The sequence below is a fragment of the Loxodonta africana genome, chromosome 4 (assembly GCF_030014295.1).
Source record: "Loxodonta africana isolate mLoxAfr1 chromosome 4, mLoxAfr1.hap2, whole genome shotgun sequence".
Lineage (NCBI taxonomy): Eukaryota > Metazoa > Chordata > Mammalia > Proboscidea > Elephantidae > Loxodonta > Loxodonta africana.
Genome location: NC_087345.1, coordinates 51,320,088 through 51,338,001, shown reverse-complemented (window position 1 = coordinate 51,338,001; position 17,914 = coordinate 51,320,088). Strand labels below are relative to the sequence as shown.

Sequence of the window (17,914 nt, the reverse complement as noted above, 5' to 3'; positions counted from 1 at the left end):
CCTACATCACAGGTTTGTGGGACAGAAATGAGATAATTTATGTATACTACCTAAAAGTTTGTGGTAAATTCCAGGTGTGCAATTAAAGTTAGTTAAAGCCCCATACAGTCTAACAAATATATTGTATTTTTTCACTATTTATCCAGAGTGTATATCAGAGACTGTGGCATATATTAAGTGCTCAGTAAATGTTAGATTTCTTTGCATTTGGGCTAGAATTTACCTCCCCTAGATCAGCCCTTTCTGCTAAACCATACAAATTTATTTCCTTTCCACAATCGTTTATCGGACATTTCTTTCCAATAACAGAGCCTGGCACCAGCAATATAAAGACAGTTAAAATACATTCACTGTCTATTTCACCCTCTAGCAAAGAAAAGAAACAAACAACTAGCTATAATTCACTGTGAGCTGTGTTGCAATTAAGGTATGTAGACAGTATTATGGGAGCGTAGTTGAAGTAAGCTATGAATAAGAGACTGTTAAACTCTTTTTTAAAGAATAAGCAGAAGTTTGTCAAAAAGAGAACAGAGGAAGGGCTTTAAGGTCAGAGGAGCAGTTATGTGATAAAGAATGCATGCTCAAAAGAGCACATGGCAGAAATAGTTGGAAGTTTCATGTGGCTCACGCAGAATGTGTCTTGAAGGATTATTTTGAATGCCAGGTTATAAATGGCTTCTTAGTACCAGGCTGAAGCATCTGCATTCTTTTATATAGGCACACAGTTGACCCTTCCAAAAATGTTCTTCTTGTTAGTTGCCTCAAGTCGATTCCAACTCATGGCGACCCCAGGTGTGCAGAATAGAACTGCACCCCATAGGTTTTTAAGGCTCTGACTTTGTGGAAGCAGTTCACCAGGCCTTACTCCCAAGGCACCTCTGGGTGGGTTTGAGCCGCCAGCCTTTTGGTTAATAGTCCAGTACTTAACCATTTTGCATACCCAGGATCTCCATGATCAAATCTGTGTTTTAGAAAGACAAATGGAATAAGGAAGACGTTTAAGGTGAGGAGAATAATAGCAGTCTGATAGAGTTTAGGAATGAGATTAGGTGTTAAACTCAGTGATGCCAGTAGAAATGAAGAGTGGTAAAGAGAGGGAGAATACGAGCCATACTGTTCATCTTAAACTATTTTGCAGTTGTCCCTGAGGAAAGGAACTGAGAAGAAGGCCAGAGAAAAATGATCTGCATAAAGGCAGAAAAGGAGGTCATAGAGTAAAGTTCATCCTGCATCCTGGCTAGCCAGGGGCTGCCGTCCTTCTCCCTCATACGGTGGTTCAGGATTTTCCATAAGCTACTGTGAAACATCCGTATGGTTCTTGCTGCCCCTGTCTGCAGCCCACCTTCTAGCTGCCCACATTTATGTCATCACCATTTTTATTGAAACTGGACCTATATTGAGAATACTCTGTTTTGTATTTCAAATTTTTCTTTTTTGGTGTTTTGATTGTCACTTCTGTCAGCCTTAAGAGAGTGATTCTGACCTTAAAAAAAAAAAAAAAAAAAACACCAGGGAAAGCAGTTCTATTTAGGGGGTATTTTGAGATAGTTGGGACTCTGTGGTACTACTTTTCAAATATCACCATCTAGGCGACAATCTGTACAAAATGTACCCTGTCCAAATGATAAGAACAGGTGGGCCCCCAAAGAGAAATTTAAATAGCTAATAAACTTATGAAAATGTTATTAACTCTCAAAAAAGCTAATGAGCTCATATCATTAATCTTTCTAGTAATCAGGGAAAAATTAAGTATTGAATAAGATACAATTTTACAACTTTCAATCCCGCAAAAATTAAAAAATCAGACAATACCAAGTGCTATTAATGCTATGGAATAAAGGGACCCTGTTATATATTGAAGGAGCCTGATGGTGCAATGGTTAAAGCCATTGACTACTAACCAAAAAGTCAGCAGTTTGAAACCACCAGCGGCTCCATGGGAGAAAGATGTGGCAGTCTGCTTCCACAGAGATTTATAGCCTCAGAAACACCATGAGCCAAAATCAACTGGATGACAGTGGGTTTGGTTTGGATCACATGTTGATGTTATTGCATTATTATACAAACAATCCAAAGAGCAAAGTTGAAGATACCCTCTGATCCAGTAATTCTACTCTAAGAAACTCTCATATAAGTACATTTAGAGATATGCACAAGAATATTTACGGCAGCACTCTTTTAAGGAGTCTACATGTCTGTTATTAAGATAACGGATAGTCGTTCAAAGGAGTTAAAATGAAGGAACTGAACCTACATGTATCACAATGGATAAATTTGAAAATTAAAGTACTGAGCAAAAGAAATTAAGTTTCTGGTGGGTGCTTGTAAGATAAGAAATCTATAAAATAATGTTACACTTTTGGATGCACAAAAAATAAAAGTTTAAAACATGCGCTGGAATCATCAATTCCAATTTCAGGGTAGTAGTTATCTTGGGGAGTGGGATTCAGGAATAGGATAGTGACGGACACTTGGAGACTTCAGTTGTATTTGTAAAGTTTTATTGGTTGGATAGGTACACTGTTTATTATGGTCTCCATAATTTTTATATGCTTGAAATACTTGTAATTTAAAAAACCTGCCTATGGCTTTAGCCACGTGTCTATTCATTCATTTTAACTTATCATCCAACAATCCACTCAACCCTCCATTAATTCATTATTTTTCTTTCAAAATAATTTTATTTAAGTAATCCAAGAAAAGATGATCAGGGCTAAAACTGAGTTGAAAGAACAGGACAGGATATAATTAGAAGACATCTTTAGGAGAGATTTTCAATATAAGGATGTATATGTGTGTGTATGGGCAAGAACTCAAGGATAAATTATTCAGGTTCCTCTCTTGGCATTTAACCATTAACATACCAGTGGGACAAAGGAGGAGTGATTTTGGAGCTTGTAAGGAGTAAGGCATCTGACTTTGTCTCAGTCTATATCATGTTATTCCCATAAGCCTAAAAGGTAATCTTAAAGCTTTAATTCAATAAGTATTTATTAAGTATATCCCATGGAGAAGGCATAAAAACAGATCCCTTATAGCGGTGCATAAATGCGCTTTTTCATCAATGTTTTTTTAAAATGTCCAAACCATTAATTTATAAGCAGCATGGTGCAGTTACTGCTCCAGCAAATTCAATTGGGTGAGTAATTTCAACTGAATACAGTTGAACGGCAATATTCAGCCTTCATTAAGTTCTTTAGTAACTATTTTGAAAAGAGTGAGAATCTACTACAAACTTCAGATTCCTAAACTCATTTAAGTTTGCAGATTATACTTAGAAGGAAAGTTAAAGGTGGTTATCTTGAAAACATCCCCAAAACTGTATGAAGTGTATTAACTGAGTAAAGGCTTGGTAAGGCTAACTTCAGACATTCTTTCTTACAACTGTTTAGTTCGTATAATGATAAATATCTGTGTGAATAATTTCAGCAACATAAGTACATCTTTTGAATGGAAATAAATGTTATTTATAAAATCAGAATGTTGTTCTGTCAGCTCTTCATCTTATATATAGCTTCTTTTGCCCATTATTCATAATCTGATTATGAATAATTGGGAATAGTTAATAATTCATAGAAAGGAAGAGGGAATGAGAACGAATGGGATAATATCAATTAGAGAGAGCCCACCTTCCGTGTGGGTTTCCAACTCCAGCCTAATCAGAACATCTCAACCAAGCCCTTTTTTTTTTCTGTTTTTCTGGGCATTACCCAGTAGAAACATGATTCCCCAACCCTAAATCCCCATGTGGTTTCTACTATTCCTCCTCCGTATGTTTCTTTCCAAGAATATATAATAGGCAAAGGGCGAGAAAATGATTTTTGTTATTCAATCCTGTATATTCAAGATGTCCTGTGAGCTCAGCTGGGTTCCTTGAGAGCTTCAAAGAGGTTATACTAGAATCAGACATCCATAATCTTTCTTTTGCTCTGCCTACCCCAATATGAACCAAGAATAAAACCAAACCCACTGCCTTCGAGTCGATTCTGACGCATAGCAACCCCACAGGGTTTCCAAGGCTGTAGATTTCTTTGGAAGCGGACGGCCACATCTTTTTTTTAGCAGAACCACTGGTAGTTTCTAACCCCCAATCTTTTGGCTAACAGTTGATCGCTTTAACCACTGTGCCACCAGGGCTCCTTACCCCAATACACATCCATTATTTTAATTTTGCCTATTTCTCCCATGCTGAAGAAGTAAGCCAAAGACCACAGTAAAATAACAATAAAGGCAGAATTCCCTAGAGTTTTAAAAAAAGATGTCATTTTCTGCTTCAGTGTGGCTGCCAGTTAGCCCTTTTGATGTAAAGCATCTGTCCTCTTGAAGGAAACAAGAAAGGTCTGGTTCTCTTTTCTAGTCTGTGAAGTAGGAGGTAGTGTCATTTGTTATACAGAGCCACAAGCCCCATGTTACTGGGCTGAAAGCTGCTGACTGCCTTTGTTAACATGCTGAAAATTTCATCAGCTGTCTTTAATAAAAGACGATGCGTGTGAGGGAAGACATCAGCAGTTGTGCTTGGGTTTCTATTCGCCAGCCCATGATTTACAACTAGTGGAGAGCAATGACAACAATATATAATCAAACAGCTAGTCACCTGCGATTGGTACATTTGGGGTGTATACCTAGGTAGTCTTAAAGTCTGTTTAGAACACTTTACATGCTCTTATTTGATTGTTGTGAAATTTTTCAGACCCCTTCCTTCTATCTAATAGCATTCAATCGTTTATGGCTTCCTCTAATAAAATCGCATTTGAGCATTTATTAACTTAATAATTGCATGGCCAAGACAAGAATTCTACTTTTCAGGAAGATGGGCATTTGGTCTGATATACTTTGTTAATACGTTATAACCTCTTATAATACACTTCGTTGTAAAAGCTATAACCCAGCTATGACCTCTGGAACAGTGCTTCTCAAATTTTAATGAGCATACAAAGCACCTGGGGATCTTGTTAAAATTCAGATTCTGATTCAGTAGGTTCGGCTGGAAATTCTGAATTTCTGTGAAGCTCCTAGGTGATGCTGGTGTTGCTCTCCAAGCCCCAATTCCTGTAGAACGTCTAGAAGACTTGAGGCATTCCATCCAACAAGTATCTGCTAAGGTATCTAGCCAGCTGCTGTTGTAGAGGGAAGTCTGATAGACTTAACAGACACAGCCTCTCTCTTTGAAGAGAGAAAATATCCATTTGAAAAAAGTTGAGTCTATATCCAGTTATATTTGTACATTTTTAAACAAACGCATGAGATTAGGTACATAAAAATAACTGTTGATAACTTTCAAAGTGATTTACCTACCTAAAGCAATACTACGAATCCAACAATGATGCTTTACCATTGTTCTACCCATCTTAAGTACTATTATTTTAGCTTCTTTTTATTTCTTCTAGTGATTACTTCGAATTAATGTGTTTTTACTGCCATTCTTGGTTTGCTAGCTTTTAACAGTATCTGTTTATTGGTTTCCTGCTAAGTAGGTGAAGAATTAGCTCACTTAACTCCACCAGTTTCCACTCATACTATCCCAAAATAGTTAGATCACTTTTTAGGTCATTTATTTATTTATTTGTTTATTTCATATAGCTAAACAGTATACTTGAACTTCTGTTTCTAATTTCATCAGTTATATATATTTATACATTTAATCATCTAAAGTTAAGAAAAAATTGCTAAAGAGTTTATTTACCAAACTATTGTGCTAAAACTTTTATAAAATGTTGATACTTCTACTGAGACTTAAAATATGGGACCCTCCCCCAGAGATATAATAGGCTGTCTTCCTTATGCCTCTGTTTTACTTTCCTTTTTAGCATGTCTTAGACTATCAAATCTTTTTAGGAAAATCACTTTGTCTGGGGCAGATCTTTTAGGTAAACCATCTGTCTAGGGCAGATTTGAGTGTTTAATGGGCCATGTATAGAATTGCTTGCCATTTATGGATGAGTTTCTACTGTACCATTTGGTACATCTGTAGCCTACATTGGAGTCCCTGGGTGGTGCAAACAGTTGATGCACTCAGCTGACAATTGAAGGTTGGAGGTTTGAATCCACCTAGAGGCACCTGGGAAGACATGCTTGGTGATCTACTTCCTAAAAATCAGCTATTGAAAACTCTATAGAGCACAGTTTTCTGACACACATGGAGTCACCATGAGTAGGAATTGACATGATGGTAACTGTTGTTTTATAGTCTACATTTAAGCTATATTCACAGCTGCAATCCTTTAACTAGAGACTGACTACCGACATGTGACCTCTGTTCACCACTATGATGGGTTAGACCTGTTTCCTATGTCCCGTACTTTTCCCTTCTTTACTTTTTCATTTTGTGAGGCTTCCCATCTAATAGCTTTTGGAAAAAAGAGGATGCAGGGAGGCCAATTTCAGAGTCTTTTTGTGCATTTATGCCTATATTTATTATACCTATAGCATTTGTGTATGATAGGTCGGTTTGGTGTGGTTTGATGAAAGTAATTTGCTCTCAAAATTTCTCCAGAGAATAACCCCACAGCCTACTGCCTGGGGAAATGCCTAGCTAATGGCATTCTGTGCAAGAAGATAAAGAAGGGGACCCACTCTTTCATATGAAAAATTTCATCCCGTTCTAACCAGATCTCATCCCCAACATCCACTTTACAAAGTGCCTCCAAGACCTGAACCTCTCTGGTTTTCCAGAGTTTAAGGGCTCCCTACTCTTGATGGAAAACCTGGTGGCATAGTGGTTAAGAGCTATAACTGCTAATCAAAAGGCCAGCAGTTCAAATCCAAACAGGTGCTCCTTGGAAATTCTATGGCGCAGTTCTACCCTGTCCCATAGGGTCGATGTGAGTTGGAATCAACTCGACAGCAATGGGTATGTTTTTACTCCTTCATATTTCCTCTGCAAGCTCTATAGGCTGTAACTTCTTCCACACTGCTAAGCCAGTTCCAGTCTTCCATTTGCTTCCCATTTTCTAAATTTTGCTTGTAATTTCTTGTCCACTGATGCCTTCTCTTCCATTTTCTGTCCGTGATGCTTTATACCTTTTTTTAATCCTGAGACCACTGGGGTTCAGGAAATACACACTCTATTAAATGTTTTTAATGATGATGTAAACCAGGCTTTGATGAAAGTAATGTATAACTATGGTTGGGAATGACTAGGAAATGGGGGAAACAAGATAAAGTTAAATACGAGGAAGGAACAAGCAAAGTGTTCAGTGCATTTAAGGAGCTTTGTCAAATTGGAGAGACTTTAAGAAAGAATAATAAATGATGAGGTCACAAGCTAAGAATGTGAAGGAGTCCTTGGATTGCTAGGTTGAGAAGTAGATTGTGTCTCAATAAGTGACAAAATGATGCAGTGAATGTTTTTAGTAGTGTGTTGAGGATAATCCTATGGCTGTGTTTAAAATTGATTAGAAGCGAAGAAATAGAGAAGCTCTTTGGCTAAAAGTCTTAAATGTTAACTTCTCCAAAAAGTCTTCCCTAATCACTTTATTCTTTCTATCATATACCGTATTTTATGCAAATAACACACCCCTTCTGCATTTTTTTGCCAGGCGTGCTCTCCCCCCAGATGCATCCTCACAAGTGCAACCAGGCCAATCCTCTTTCACACATTGCTGTAAAAAAATTAGCATAGCACACTTAAGAAAATACCTCCTGGGGGAGGGTATGGCCATTAAACAAATGTAGAAGGCATGTGTTATTTTCCTAAAAATATGATATTCACTTCCTCTTTGTTTCTTACATAGAATTACAGGTCTCAATTATCGATTTGTTTCCTTTCTTGCCTTTTGTCTGTCTTCTCTGCTAGAATGTATGCCATGCCATTTGGCTGGATGTCAAGTCATTAGGCCTGAAATAGAGTAGTGGCTGTGGGCATTGAGAGAATAAAATTTAAGGAACATTGCTGAGAATACAGTGGCAAGGATGTCACACAGATTGGTTTAGTGGGAGTGATGTGGGGAAGGAAGTAAAGTAAGTCTCTCAAGTTGAAAGTTGCATGCATTTGTGTTCATGTATATGCATTTTGATGGCTTTGGACAATTGACAATCAATTCTCTAGTGGGTAGTTAATGATATCACATTTTTTAGCATATCTGTATGTAAATTTCATCAGCTTCCATTCACTTAAATAAGAAATAGTGATATATTAAGCATTACATAATGTGTGTGTAGGTTTTTTTTTTTTTGGTAAGGAGCCATGGTAGCACAGTGGTTAAAGTGCTCAGCTGCTAACCAAAAGGTCCGCAGTTTGAACCCACTAGATGTGGTAGTCTGCTTCCGAAATGATTTACAGCCTTGGAAACCCAATGGGGTAGTTCTACTCTGTCCTATAGGATCACTATTAGCCAGAATCAAGTCGATGGCAGTGGGTGGTAGGTATTTTTAAGGAAAAAAAAACTTTCTATACTAGTAAAAAGTATATATAGTTACATTCAAATCTATAGGTTAAGACTGAACATAGAACTGTATAGTTACTTAAAAATATTGAATGATGTACTTAAATATGCACATTTTCAATTTATGTGAATTTTTACTCCTTAGGGAAAACAATGAGTATAAGTGAGCGTCCATGAGATCTGTTACCCCACATTAACTTTGTAATGCAAATTTTTGATTATTTTTGTTTTAATGAGTAACATACTAGTGTGGATAATGCAAAATTAAGTTTATTTAAAAACACTATTTTAATTAGCATTCAGAGCTCACTTTGACAGTAGATTTAACTTCCTATTTTAGAATAATATTAAATTTCATTTTCATCAGTTTATGACAGAGAGGTGATCTCGAAGCCTTCCAAGTACAGAAGAACTTCAGACAGCAATTTAGTAATAAAAATGAAACCTATTTATGTGACTTGCGATACTTGACCATGCCTTTCATTTTCACATGCTGCATCTCTTACAGGTTTAATCTAAGAAAGGCTGCAAAGTTAGTAAAGATAGAGCCACTTCAAAATTCCGCAGCGTTTGGATTCAGTGGTCTTTCAGCCACATAGGGCTGACCATCAAGCAGAATCTGCTCTTGTCTTTTTGAAGTGATGGAGAGAAGGAGGAAAAAGAAGAGGAATAAGACAGTGATGTCTGTATTCTCATATGATCTGTTCAGGAACCTTAGGAAGCAAGTATTGTTGTTATCCCATTTATAGAATAAACTGAGGTGTTGAGGACTTGCCAGTGTATCCAAGTGCATACATCTCTGTGGTGGAGCTGGCATGTGAATGTAGGCAGTTTGACTTCATAACCTCTGAGTGTTTTTAATAATCCCCTTGAGTTGCAATTATAGTTAGGTACAGACACTTTGATAATAAAAGTGATTCAAGAAATAACGACTATCCCACAGAGCCATCTGGTTTCTCTCAGCCCCATCTCTAGGCCTCTTCTATTTCTGGTTAGAAAGGAATGATCTCCAACTGTGGTTCTCCCTCCCTATTTCCTCTCTTCCCACTCAGGATAACAGGAAGTCTGAACATTTTATCTATTTAGCATCTCTAGTAATTCAGGCTGTGAACAAACTTCACCATCAGTTTAGTGGCTGTTTATTGCTAGTTGTGCTAAGCACTGTGAGGGGGACATAATTCAGAAATGTGCCCAACATCAAAGAACTCACAGATAATAATGGGTGGTGTGATAACAAAATTCTTTTAGGATGACAGAGTAGGTGGTGTTATTTTCATTTTCCAAAATGGACCTTATTCACTGCACATATAATTTAGAGAAGTGTTTATTTGGATTGGTGTTTAAAATTAGAAATTGACTGTCTCTATTTTTCTCAGTAAATATGGAGTCATCCTGACCAAACGGTTTTTGAAGGTCAAGAGTAGCTTATATTAGCAACATTATTTTTGGAAAAGAAAAAGGATATAGAAAAATTTGGAAATAACGCCCAGTAAATGAAGGCTTAAGAAAATTTTGGCATGCATCCAGGGACATGTTATACATCCATTAAAATCAAAATTATAAAAGCTGTATAGCAACGTAAAAATCACAAACATGCATGATCATATGAGACAAGGGAAACTGAACTTGGTGTTTGTAAAGTGTCTACCATGCACACTGTGTTTCATTTATTTACTCATTTTCTCTTTCTAACAGCCTCCAAAAGGTGATGTTATTTCAACATTTTACAAAGTAAGAATGGGAGTGCAGATACATTCGGAGACCTTATCAGGTCACAGCCAGTGGCTGAGTAAGAGCACAAACCCAGATTTCTTAAAATTCAAATCTGATCATTTTTCCCCAGTTGGATTATTCTAAGTTATTGCACCCTTCTCCTCACATTGTTTTTCATTCAAAAATAATGTGTTTTACAGCAAAGAATCGAGTCACATGAATTCAGCTGAAAAACACATGCATTGTGAAATATTAAATAATAGAAATATTGTGAGTTTTTTTCACAGAGTTGCAATGGCAATTAGTAGCTGATGTGATTTGTAAAATGAAATCGTTGTAAGATAAACATTTTTAATTTTATCTGATATTTGAAATATACACTTACATAATTGCTAAAATATTTGCAGTCCTGTGTAACCAGAATGTACCAGGGACAAGAGCAGAACAGTCATTATTGCTAGATAGCAAGCAAAAGATGTTTTTTCTTTTTTTTTAAATTGTGCTTTAAGTGAAAGGTTACAAATCAAGTCAGTCTCTCATACAAAAACTTATACACACCTTGCTGTGTACTCCTAGCTGCTCTCCCCCAAGACAGCACACTCCCCCTCTCCACCTGTATTCCCTGTATGCATTCAACCAGCTCCTGTCCCTCTCTGCCCTCTCATCTCGCCTCCAGACAGGAGCTGCCCACATAGTCTCATGTGTCTGCTTGAGTCAAGAAACTCACTCCGCACCGGTATCATTTTCTGTCTTATAGTCTAGTCCAATCCCTGTCTGAAGAACTGGCTTCGGGAATAGTTCCAGTCCTGGGCTAACAAAGGGCCTGGTGGCCATGACTTCTGGGTTCCCTCAAATCTCAGTCAGACCATTAAGTCTGGTCTTTTTCTGAGAATTAGAGACCTGCATCCCACTGCTCTCCCGCTCCATCAGGAATTCTCTGTTGTGTTCCCTGTCAGGGCAGTCATCAGTGGTAGCTGGGCACCATCTAGTTCTTCCAGTCTCAGGCTAATGTAGTCTCTGGTTTATGTGGCCCTTTCTGGCAAAGATCTTTTTTATTGGGGAATTTTGTTGTTAACTAATATCTTCAGAATTTTGGGATTGAAAACTTTGTGTTAAACTATTATTATGTAACTCATACTTTTTTATTTTAACTTTTGTTTTTCACGAGTTTTTACTGCAATTATCACTGCTTACCAAAAATTCTTATGTTTGAGAATTACTAAACTATGTTTTAACAAATGGTATAAAATTTTTCTTATAAAGGTTACATTTTCTATGTCAAATTTTATCTATTTTGATAGGTTTTAACTTTGCTATATTTATTCCAAGTATTCACAATAGTTTGGCTTTTTTTTTTTTTAATAAGCACTTTGTCTTGTCAAACTATTTAGGGTAGTTTTGGAAAGCATTTTAATGGTTACATTTGGATTTTTCAGGAATTTTCTCCTGAAAACTTTAGAAAAAAATTACAGTGTATATTTATTTTAAAGGCTTGACATTGTGCTAAGGAGAGAAAGAGTATGTGGACAGAGATTTGTTAACTTTTCTCACTTAATATTTTATTTCTTGGCATCGAGTTGAAAAAAAAATTCAATTCTTTTCATCCAAAATTGTATCACTTCTAACTTTTTTCTCAGAAAATTACAGTCTGACTCGGTGGCTAGGTCTTCATATGTAACACATGCTTTCTCATTAAAGAAAAAAAAAAAAAACTATTTCTCTAGCCACCTGCCCTATTTAAAGCACAAAGTACACAGCAGCTGTTTGAAAACTTTTTTCCTCCCTGGTTATCTTTGTCTATTTGTATAAATTGCTCAATTGCTTCCATAAAATACTTCCAGACATAAGGGAATCATTTGCATAAGTGGATGAAGATTTTTGTCTTCCATGAAGGAAAGCTTGAAGTGGCCTCTTAATAGTTTTCCTTCCTTTCCCTTCTTGCAGTATCCAGCTGCTCTGATGAACCTGGGAGCCATTCTGCACCTTAATGGCAGACTCCAGAAGGCCGAGGCCAACTACCTGCGGGCACTGCAGCTCAAGCCAGATGATGTCATCACGCAGTCCAATCTCCGCAAACTGTGGAACATCATGGAAAAGCAAGGCCTAAAGACTTCAAAGACCTGACACAGGGGGGCAGTACCTTGTCCTCCTGTATTTTTTACAGCTGGATTCATTAACAAACAGAAATTCCCAGCAGTGCTATGACAAGAGCTCCTTTTGGACTTCAAGAACAGAGGCTGAGGTCACTGAGGGCACTTTGGGAAAATCCACTTTGCTGTTGACGCAGCCGTTAACACCAAAAAGGGGAGCATTGGCAAACTCCTGATAGATGTAGTTGTTACCCATAGGACTGTAAACCAGAGCACTTAAGACAGGATCTTTTGGCATTCTTCAAAAGGGGGGGAGAGTCTAAGTTGGAGATTTTGTTCATTTTTGAAAGCTAATTTCAAAATTATATTGTTCCTTAAACACTGTGAGAGGAAATCAGAGTGTCCATTCAGCCACAATAAACTATTAAAGTCAAGTGATAATAGGGAGTAATTGAAAAGTAGTATGAATCCCAGTGAGCTGGCTGGTTGTCCTAATGCTGCTGTCTTTCCTCTTTGGGACAGCCTGCTTATCAATTTCTAAAGCTTAGAAAACTTTTTTTCTTTTTTAAATACTGTGTCAGAATCTGTCAGAATCCGCAGTTGTTTCCTGACTAGTGCACATAACGTTTTATTGTTTGGGTAGGACTTCACTCTTTTGAACATCACTGATTTTCATGTTCTAAACAGAAAATGGAGAATAGGGCTACTTCACATTGGTTTTGTCAAAGGGACTGGGCACACATTTTTATTTCAAAGTCGCCATTTCCCCCAACTGCCTAGCAGAATTCGTTGTATTATTCTTGCTGTTGCTGTTGAGTCAATTCCAACGCATGGTGACCCCATGTTTGACAGAGCAGAACTACTCCATAGGGTTTTCATAGCTGTAATCTTTATGGTAGGAGATCTCCAGGCCTTTCTTCCACAGCACCACTGGATGCATTCAGACCACCAACCTTTAGGTTAGCAACCTATTGCAAACTGCTTGCGCCACCCTAATTATTAGGCTTTTGAAATGACCTTTTAAAGTGGCTGTTCTTGGTTAACCTGCATGCTTTCATAAGGATTAACTCAAGGGAAGTTGATAAATTCTCCCATTCCAATAACTAATTGTCAGGTATTAGACGAAAAGGTTCTTTGTGTTTCCCAGATGTTGCTATTTCAAAAATCAGGTCTACCCAAAGGAATATGTAATGATGGTTGCTAATGATTTTATATTTTGAAAAGAGTTGGTATGTAATGCTAATGATATTCTAATATGTACCGAAACAGCAATGCTGGTAAGTTTTCAAGTCTTTTTTTTTTAATCATATTCTTATTTTGTTCTTCCCGAAAAATGTCAAAAATGACTTATTTTAAGCTGCACTAGAGTATAGCATTAGCCCATGTGTTTGTAGTTTTTTTGTCAAGTGCTTTCCTCACTTGAAAACTATTTTTCAATAACAAATTTCATATTTATTTTGTTACCTGTTAGTAACCACATCAGTGATCATTTCATGAGTAAAAGACTATAAATGAAGTAGAGAAGAACATTTATTGAAACATTTTTGAGCCATAGTCCAACTTTGTTACTAAAAATTAACTTTGTAGAACACTAGTCCATTATAACTTCTTCATAGAAAGAGTAGCTTTACCATACCCTGCATATTTATTTATTTATTATTCTACAGTAGCAAATTAACTAAACAAAAATTAATTCATTAAGCCAGTCCTTTGCAGTTTAAGTTAGCTTTTTCTCCTTTCCTTTCCCACGTCACATTTATAAGATCAGCGTCCCCATTGAAGAGAAGGTGGGCATGCAAATACATTATATTATCTTTTTTCCATATTTTCCATGTTTTGCTATATATCTGAAGAGAGTGGAATAAAGGATTTAAAGTAGTGTTCCTATGGCATTAATGTTTCTGTGATAAGGGCAAATGTAGTGAGTTTTTTTTTTTTTTTTTTTTTGATAGCATTAATAAGAAGGTCCTCCTAAATATGTTTTATTATTTTGTAAACATTTCATTGAAGGACCAAAAGTTAAATTATACCTAAATCATCGTGTTTTCAGAATATTTAACAACAACGACAAATCTGCGGTCAAACAAAATAGTGGGTTGAAGTGTATTTTTTTTTTTTTTTATCTTCTACTGCATTGGCAATTACAAAAATAAAAAAAGGAATTTAATATAAGGATATAGAGATAATTCAGTGTCTAACATCTTTATTTATTTAAATAGTTATTGACCTATGTTGACTTCCTTATCTTAACCTTACATGTTTTTTTAATTGCTATTGCTCTTCCTTTCAAATACTTCATTCTTAATATGTTCACTGCACAGTAGAGGCACTCCATGTTGACCCAGCTCCCAAATAGCAATGATAATTGGGCCTGTGTCATAAAATGCATGGGTTTCTAATAATTAAATATCCCTGATACTTTTCACTTACAGGGCCAGGCTTAGTAATGACCAACTAAGGGGGAGGGCTGGGGGGGCGTTAAAACATGATCAAAAAATGTCTCCGCTCAGGGATTTATGGTGGATTATTGCAGACAGTGCTAAAAATATAGAGCACAAGACAAGTTTACTAAATTAAAATTTTATTTTTTGACAAACTGTTATTTGTATAAATTATCAAGATTTGTAGGCTTTCCTTTTGTAGAAATAATTGTTTTATGTGCCAGAGAATTTCAATTTTGTTTTCAACAATAAAGCATTGATAACAAATATATTGTGTAAGATTTTTTTAAATCTGCCAGTGAAACAACACTGAAACTCTCTTCGATTCTAGCAAAACTGGAAGAGAGGTAAGAAAGATAGTTTCGGAGCCATATAAGGATACATTGAGGTTAATAATAAATAATCATTAAAACCAAAAACCAAACTCAGTGCCATCGAGTCAATTCCGACTCATAGCAACCCTGTAGGACAGAGTAGAACTGCCCCATAGAGTTTCCAAGGAGCGCCTGGCAGATTTGAACTGCCGACCCTTTGAATAGCAGCACTTAACCACTATGCCACCAGGGTTTCCAAATAATCATTAAGTATTAATAATTAAAATAAGGGTTGCAGGTATCACCAGATAGTCGATGTTGAGAAATGATGACAAAATGTTTTGTTTTCGAACTATGGAAAATGATTCTAGGAAATACTCTAGACAGGGCCTATTCTTTACCAGTTTCCTGCTTTAGGGTTGCTATGAATAGGAATCAATTAGATGACGACAGGCTTGGGTTTTGTTTTGTTTTGTTTTTTGGTAGGTTGTATGGTAAAAGATCATATTTAGGAGACTGATTCTTTATTTCATGTTGTACATGAAACACAACCTTGTGCTGCTGGGAAATGTAGGTTCGGCATGTTGGAGTGTCAGTTATAGGGAGGTCATAGACGAGGTAGTAAGTGGCAGGTGGAGAATCTGATAGTCTCAGTAAAATTGTTGTTCTGTAATAACGTGACTCTATATTGCCTAATTACTGAATTATGTGATAAAATTTAACTATGAGGACTTCATTATATGCTAAACACCCTAAGATTGTGTGAGGGTATGTTCCATTTTTACCAGTAAAGAAGCCAAGGTTCAGAAATGTGAAATCACTTTCCCAGGTGACAGAGCTAGCAAGCATAAGCCTGTCCCCATGTTGTCCTCTTCTCACTGAGATCCAGATAACTGAACATATCATGTGGCCACTCAGGCACTAAACCAAGACTCTGGAGATCAGATTTCTAGTTCCCCGACACATTACCTATTCAATTTTCCACAAGTTGCTTTTCTACTTCTCTCATTTATTACGGACAACCATGCCGATTAAAGGAGGCAAGGCATGAAAAATATCTTAAAAATACAGATCATGAGAGTAAAAAGACCTTGCTATGTAGCTAAACCCTAGATTTTCACCTGAGAAGTAGTAAAGATTGTAAGTTAAGTGATTTAACCAATATCCCAAAGCTAGTTAGTGCCAATTAAACAACAGGCTACAGAAATGATTATTAAGAGGCCTTGCTATATGAAGTCATTGCATATTTCATTTTAATTTTAAATCAAAGTATAGTTTTAACTGGAACTATATTCTGAAGCCAGTAAAGGCTGGGGCCGTATCTTGCTGTTTGGCATTGTTTCTTCAGCCTAGCGTATTACTGTTGAGTAGAAGACTAAAAAATATAAATGAAAGTTTCATTTACTCTTTGCTCATGATCAACTTGGAGGATAATTTTTAAGAATCACTTTCTAAAAAGTGGATACTCGGGGACTCAGTGACACTTGTCATTTGATATTTTCACCTCGGTGACAATGGTTTTCAGAGTATACACTTTCCAGTACAAAAGAAGAACAATGCACCTAACTTTTGGTTATTCTTTCTATTACCAAGAAACCCTGTTTTGGTGGATAATTTAGGAATTAAATAATTCCCATTCATTTGTATATACGTTTGGGATATGACTTTATACTTAATTCTTATATCCGGTACTATAGAATTTGCTTCCTATAACTCAAACTCAATTTAATAAAGAAGTATTACTAGAAAACTTGGCTTATGCATTGGAATTACTGCATGTTGGAAGAAGAAAAAGCTGAAGTGGCAACGCAATTACGCTAACAGTGCTATGCTAACATTCTAGAGAAATATGGATGTGTGCTAGCACTTCAGCCTTCTTGTTATTATCATTTTGGGTGGGCTTCCTGCAAGATGCAGAGGGGCCTTTGAGTCTGCTTTCATTACATGTGCCACTTCACCGCATATTGGCTTTATTTTCTTTTTAAGCATAGAGATGTGAGATGTATTTTTCCTCCTGGAATACTGCTGGGATTTGAAGTTTCTTGTTAATTGAAATTCCTCTGAAGTTTTTCCTCCAGGTTTTCCAAATTGTGCCTCCAATTTACAGCTGCTCTCTGATGTTGTTATGTGATTTAATTCCTTGCTTCCAAAGAGTGGAGTGAAGAGCTTTGGTTTAGCAAGAAAATCCATAGATCAAACGAGAAAGTTACAAATGTACAAGATGACTCAGTGAGATCATCCAAAAATACCTACAAGAATCTAAAAAGTTAATATATTATCTAAACTGATGTTTGGGAAAAGTTTCTGGAGATGCTCAAAAGCAAAGTCTAGGTGAAGAGAAAAAGGATAGCCACACAGGAGATTGTTACGTGCTATTAGTAGTAATTAAATGTTGTCGAGGTGGGGGATTTGATTGGGATAGTAGAAACTATCTGTGGTTGCCTAGTAATCTACCAAGATTGGATATGATAGAAAAAAAAGTTTAACAAAGAAAAGTGAATAATACAACCATAGGAAAGGATGGAAAAGTATTCAATCAATTTAGAGTCTAATGAGAACTGGCTGTCTGTTCTGATGTGGAATATTTAATTTTTCTCCTGCTTCCTTTGAATGTGACAGGCATATTATTTATTCAAGACAAAGTTATCACCCATTCTCTAGTCAGATGGAGAAAATAGATTTCTCTTACATTTCAAATAATGGCTCAAGACTTCTAGAAACTTTTTTTTTTTTAATAATTTGCCATCATGTCTCTTTCTTCTCTGTCTCACAAGACTCAAAATGAAATAACTGCTGAGATCTTGCTGTTGGTAATACCTTTAAGCAGCTGGATACTCTAATGAGAGTTCTAAAAAATGTATTGAGAGAAAAATCAAGCAAATTAATGTCTCTAAAAATGCTAAAAATATTATAAAGGAATAAAGTATCTTTTTTCAGCCAGGCACGCCTATCATATAGTGTAAAAGATGATT

At 36.4% G+C, this 17,914-nt stretch overlaps 1 protein-coding gene across 1 annotated transcript in view; it reads left to right on the top strand.

Moving 5' to 3' along the window:
• TMTC2 (transmembrane O-mannosyltransferase targeting cadherins 2) overlaps positions 1–16,026 on the top strand; it is a 456,462-nt gene extending 440,436 nt beyond the window's left edge. The window contains exon 12 of the mRNA XM_003405237.4: positions 12,042–16,026. Within this exon, the coding sequence (XP_003405285.1) occupies positions 12,042–12,221 (180 nt within the window). The 3' untranslated portion in view covers positions 12,222–16,026. The remainder of the gene's footprint in view (positions 1–12,041) is intronic.
• Positions 16,027–17,914: the final 1,888 nt, after the last annotated feature.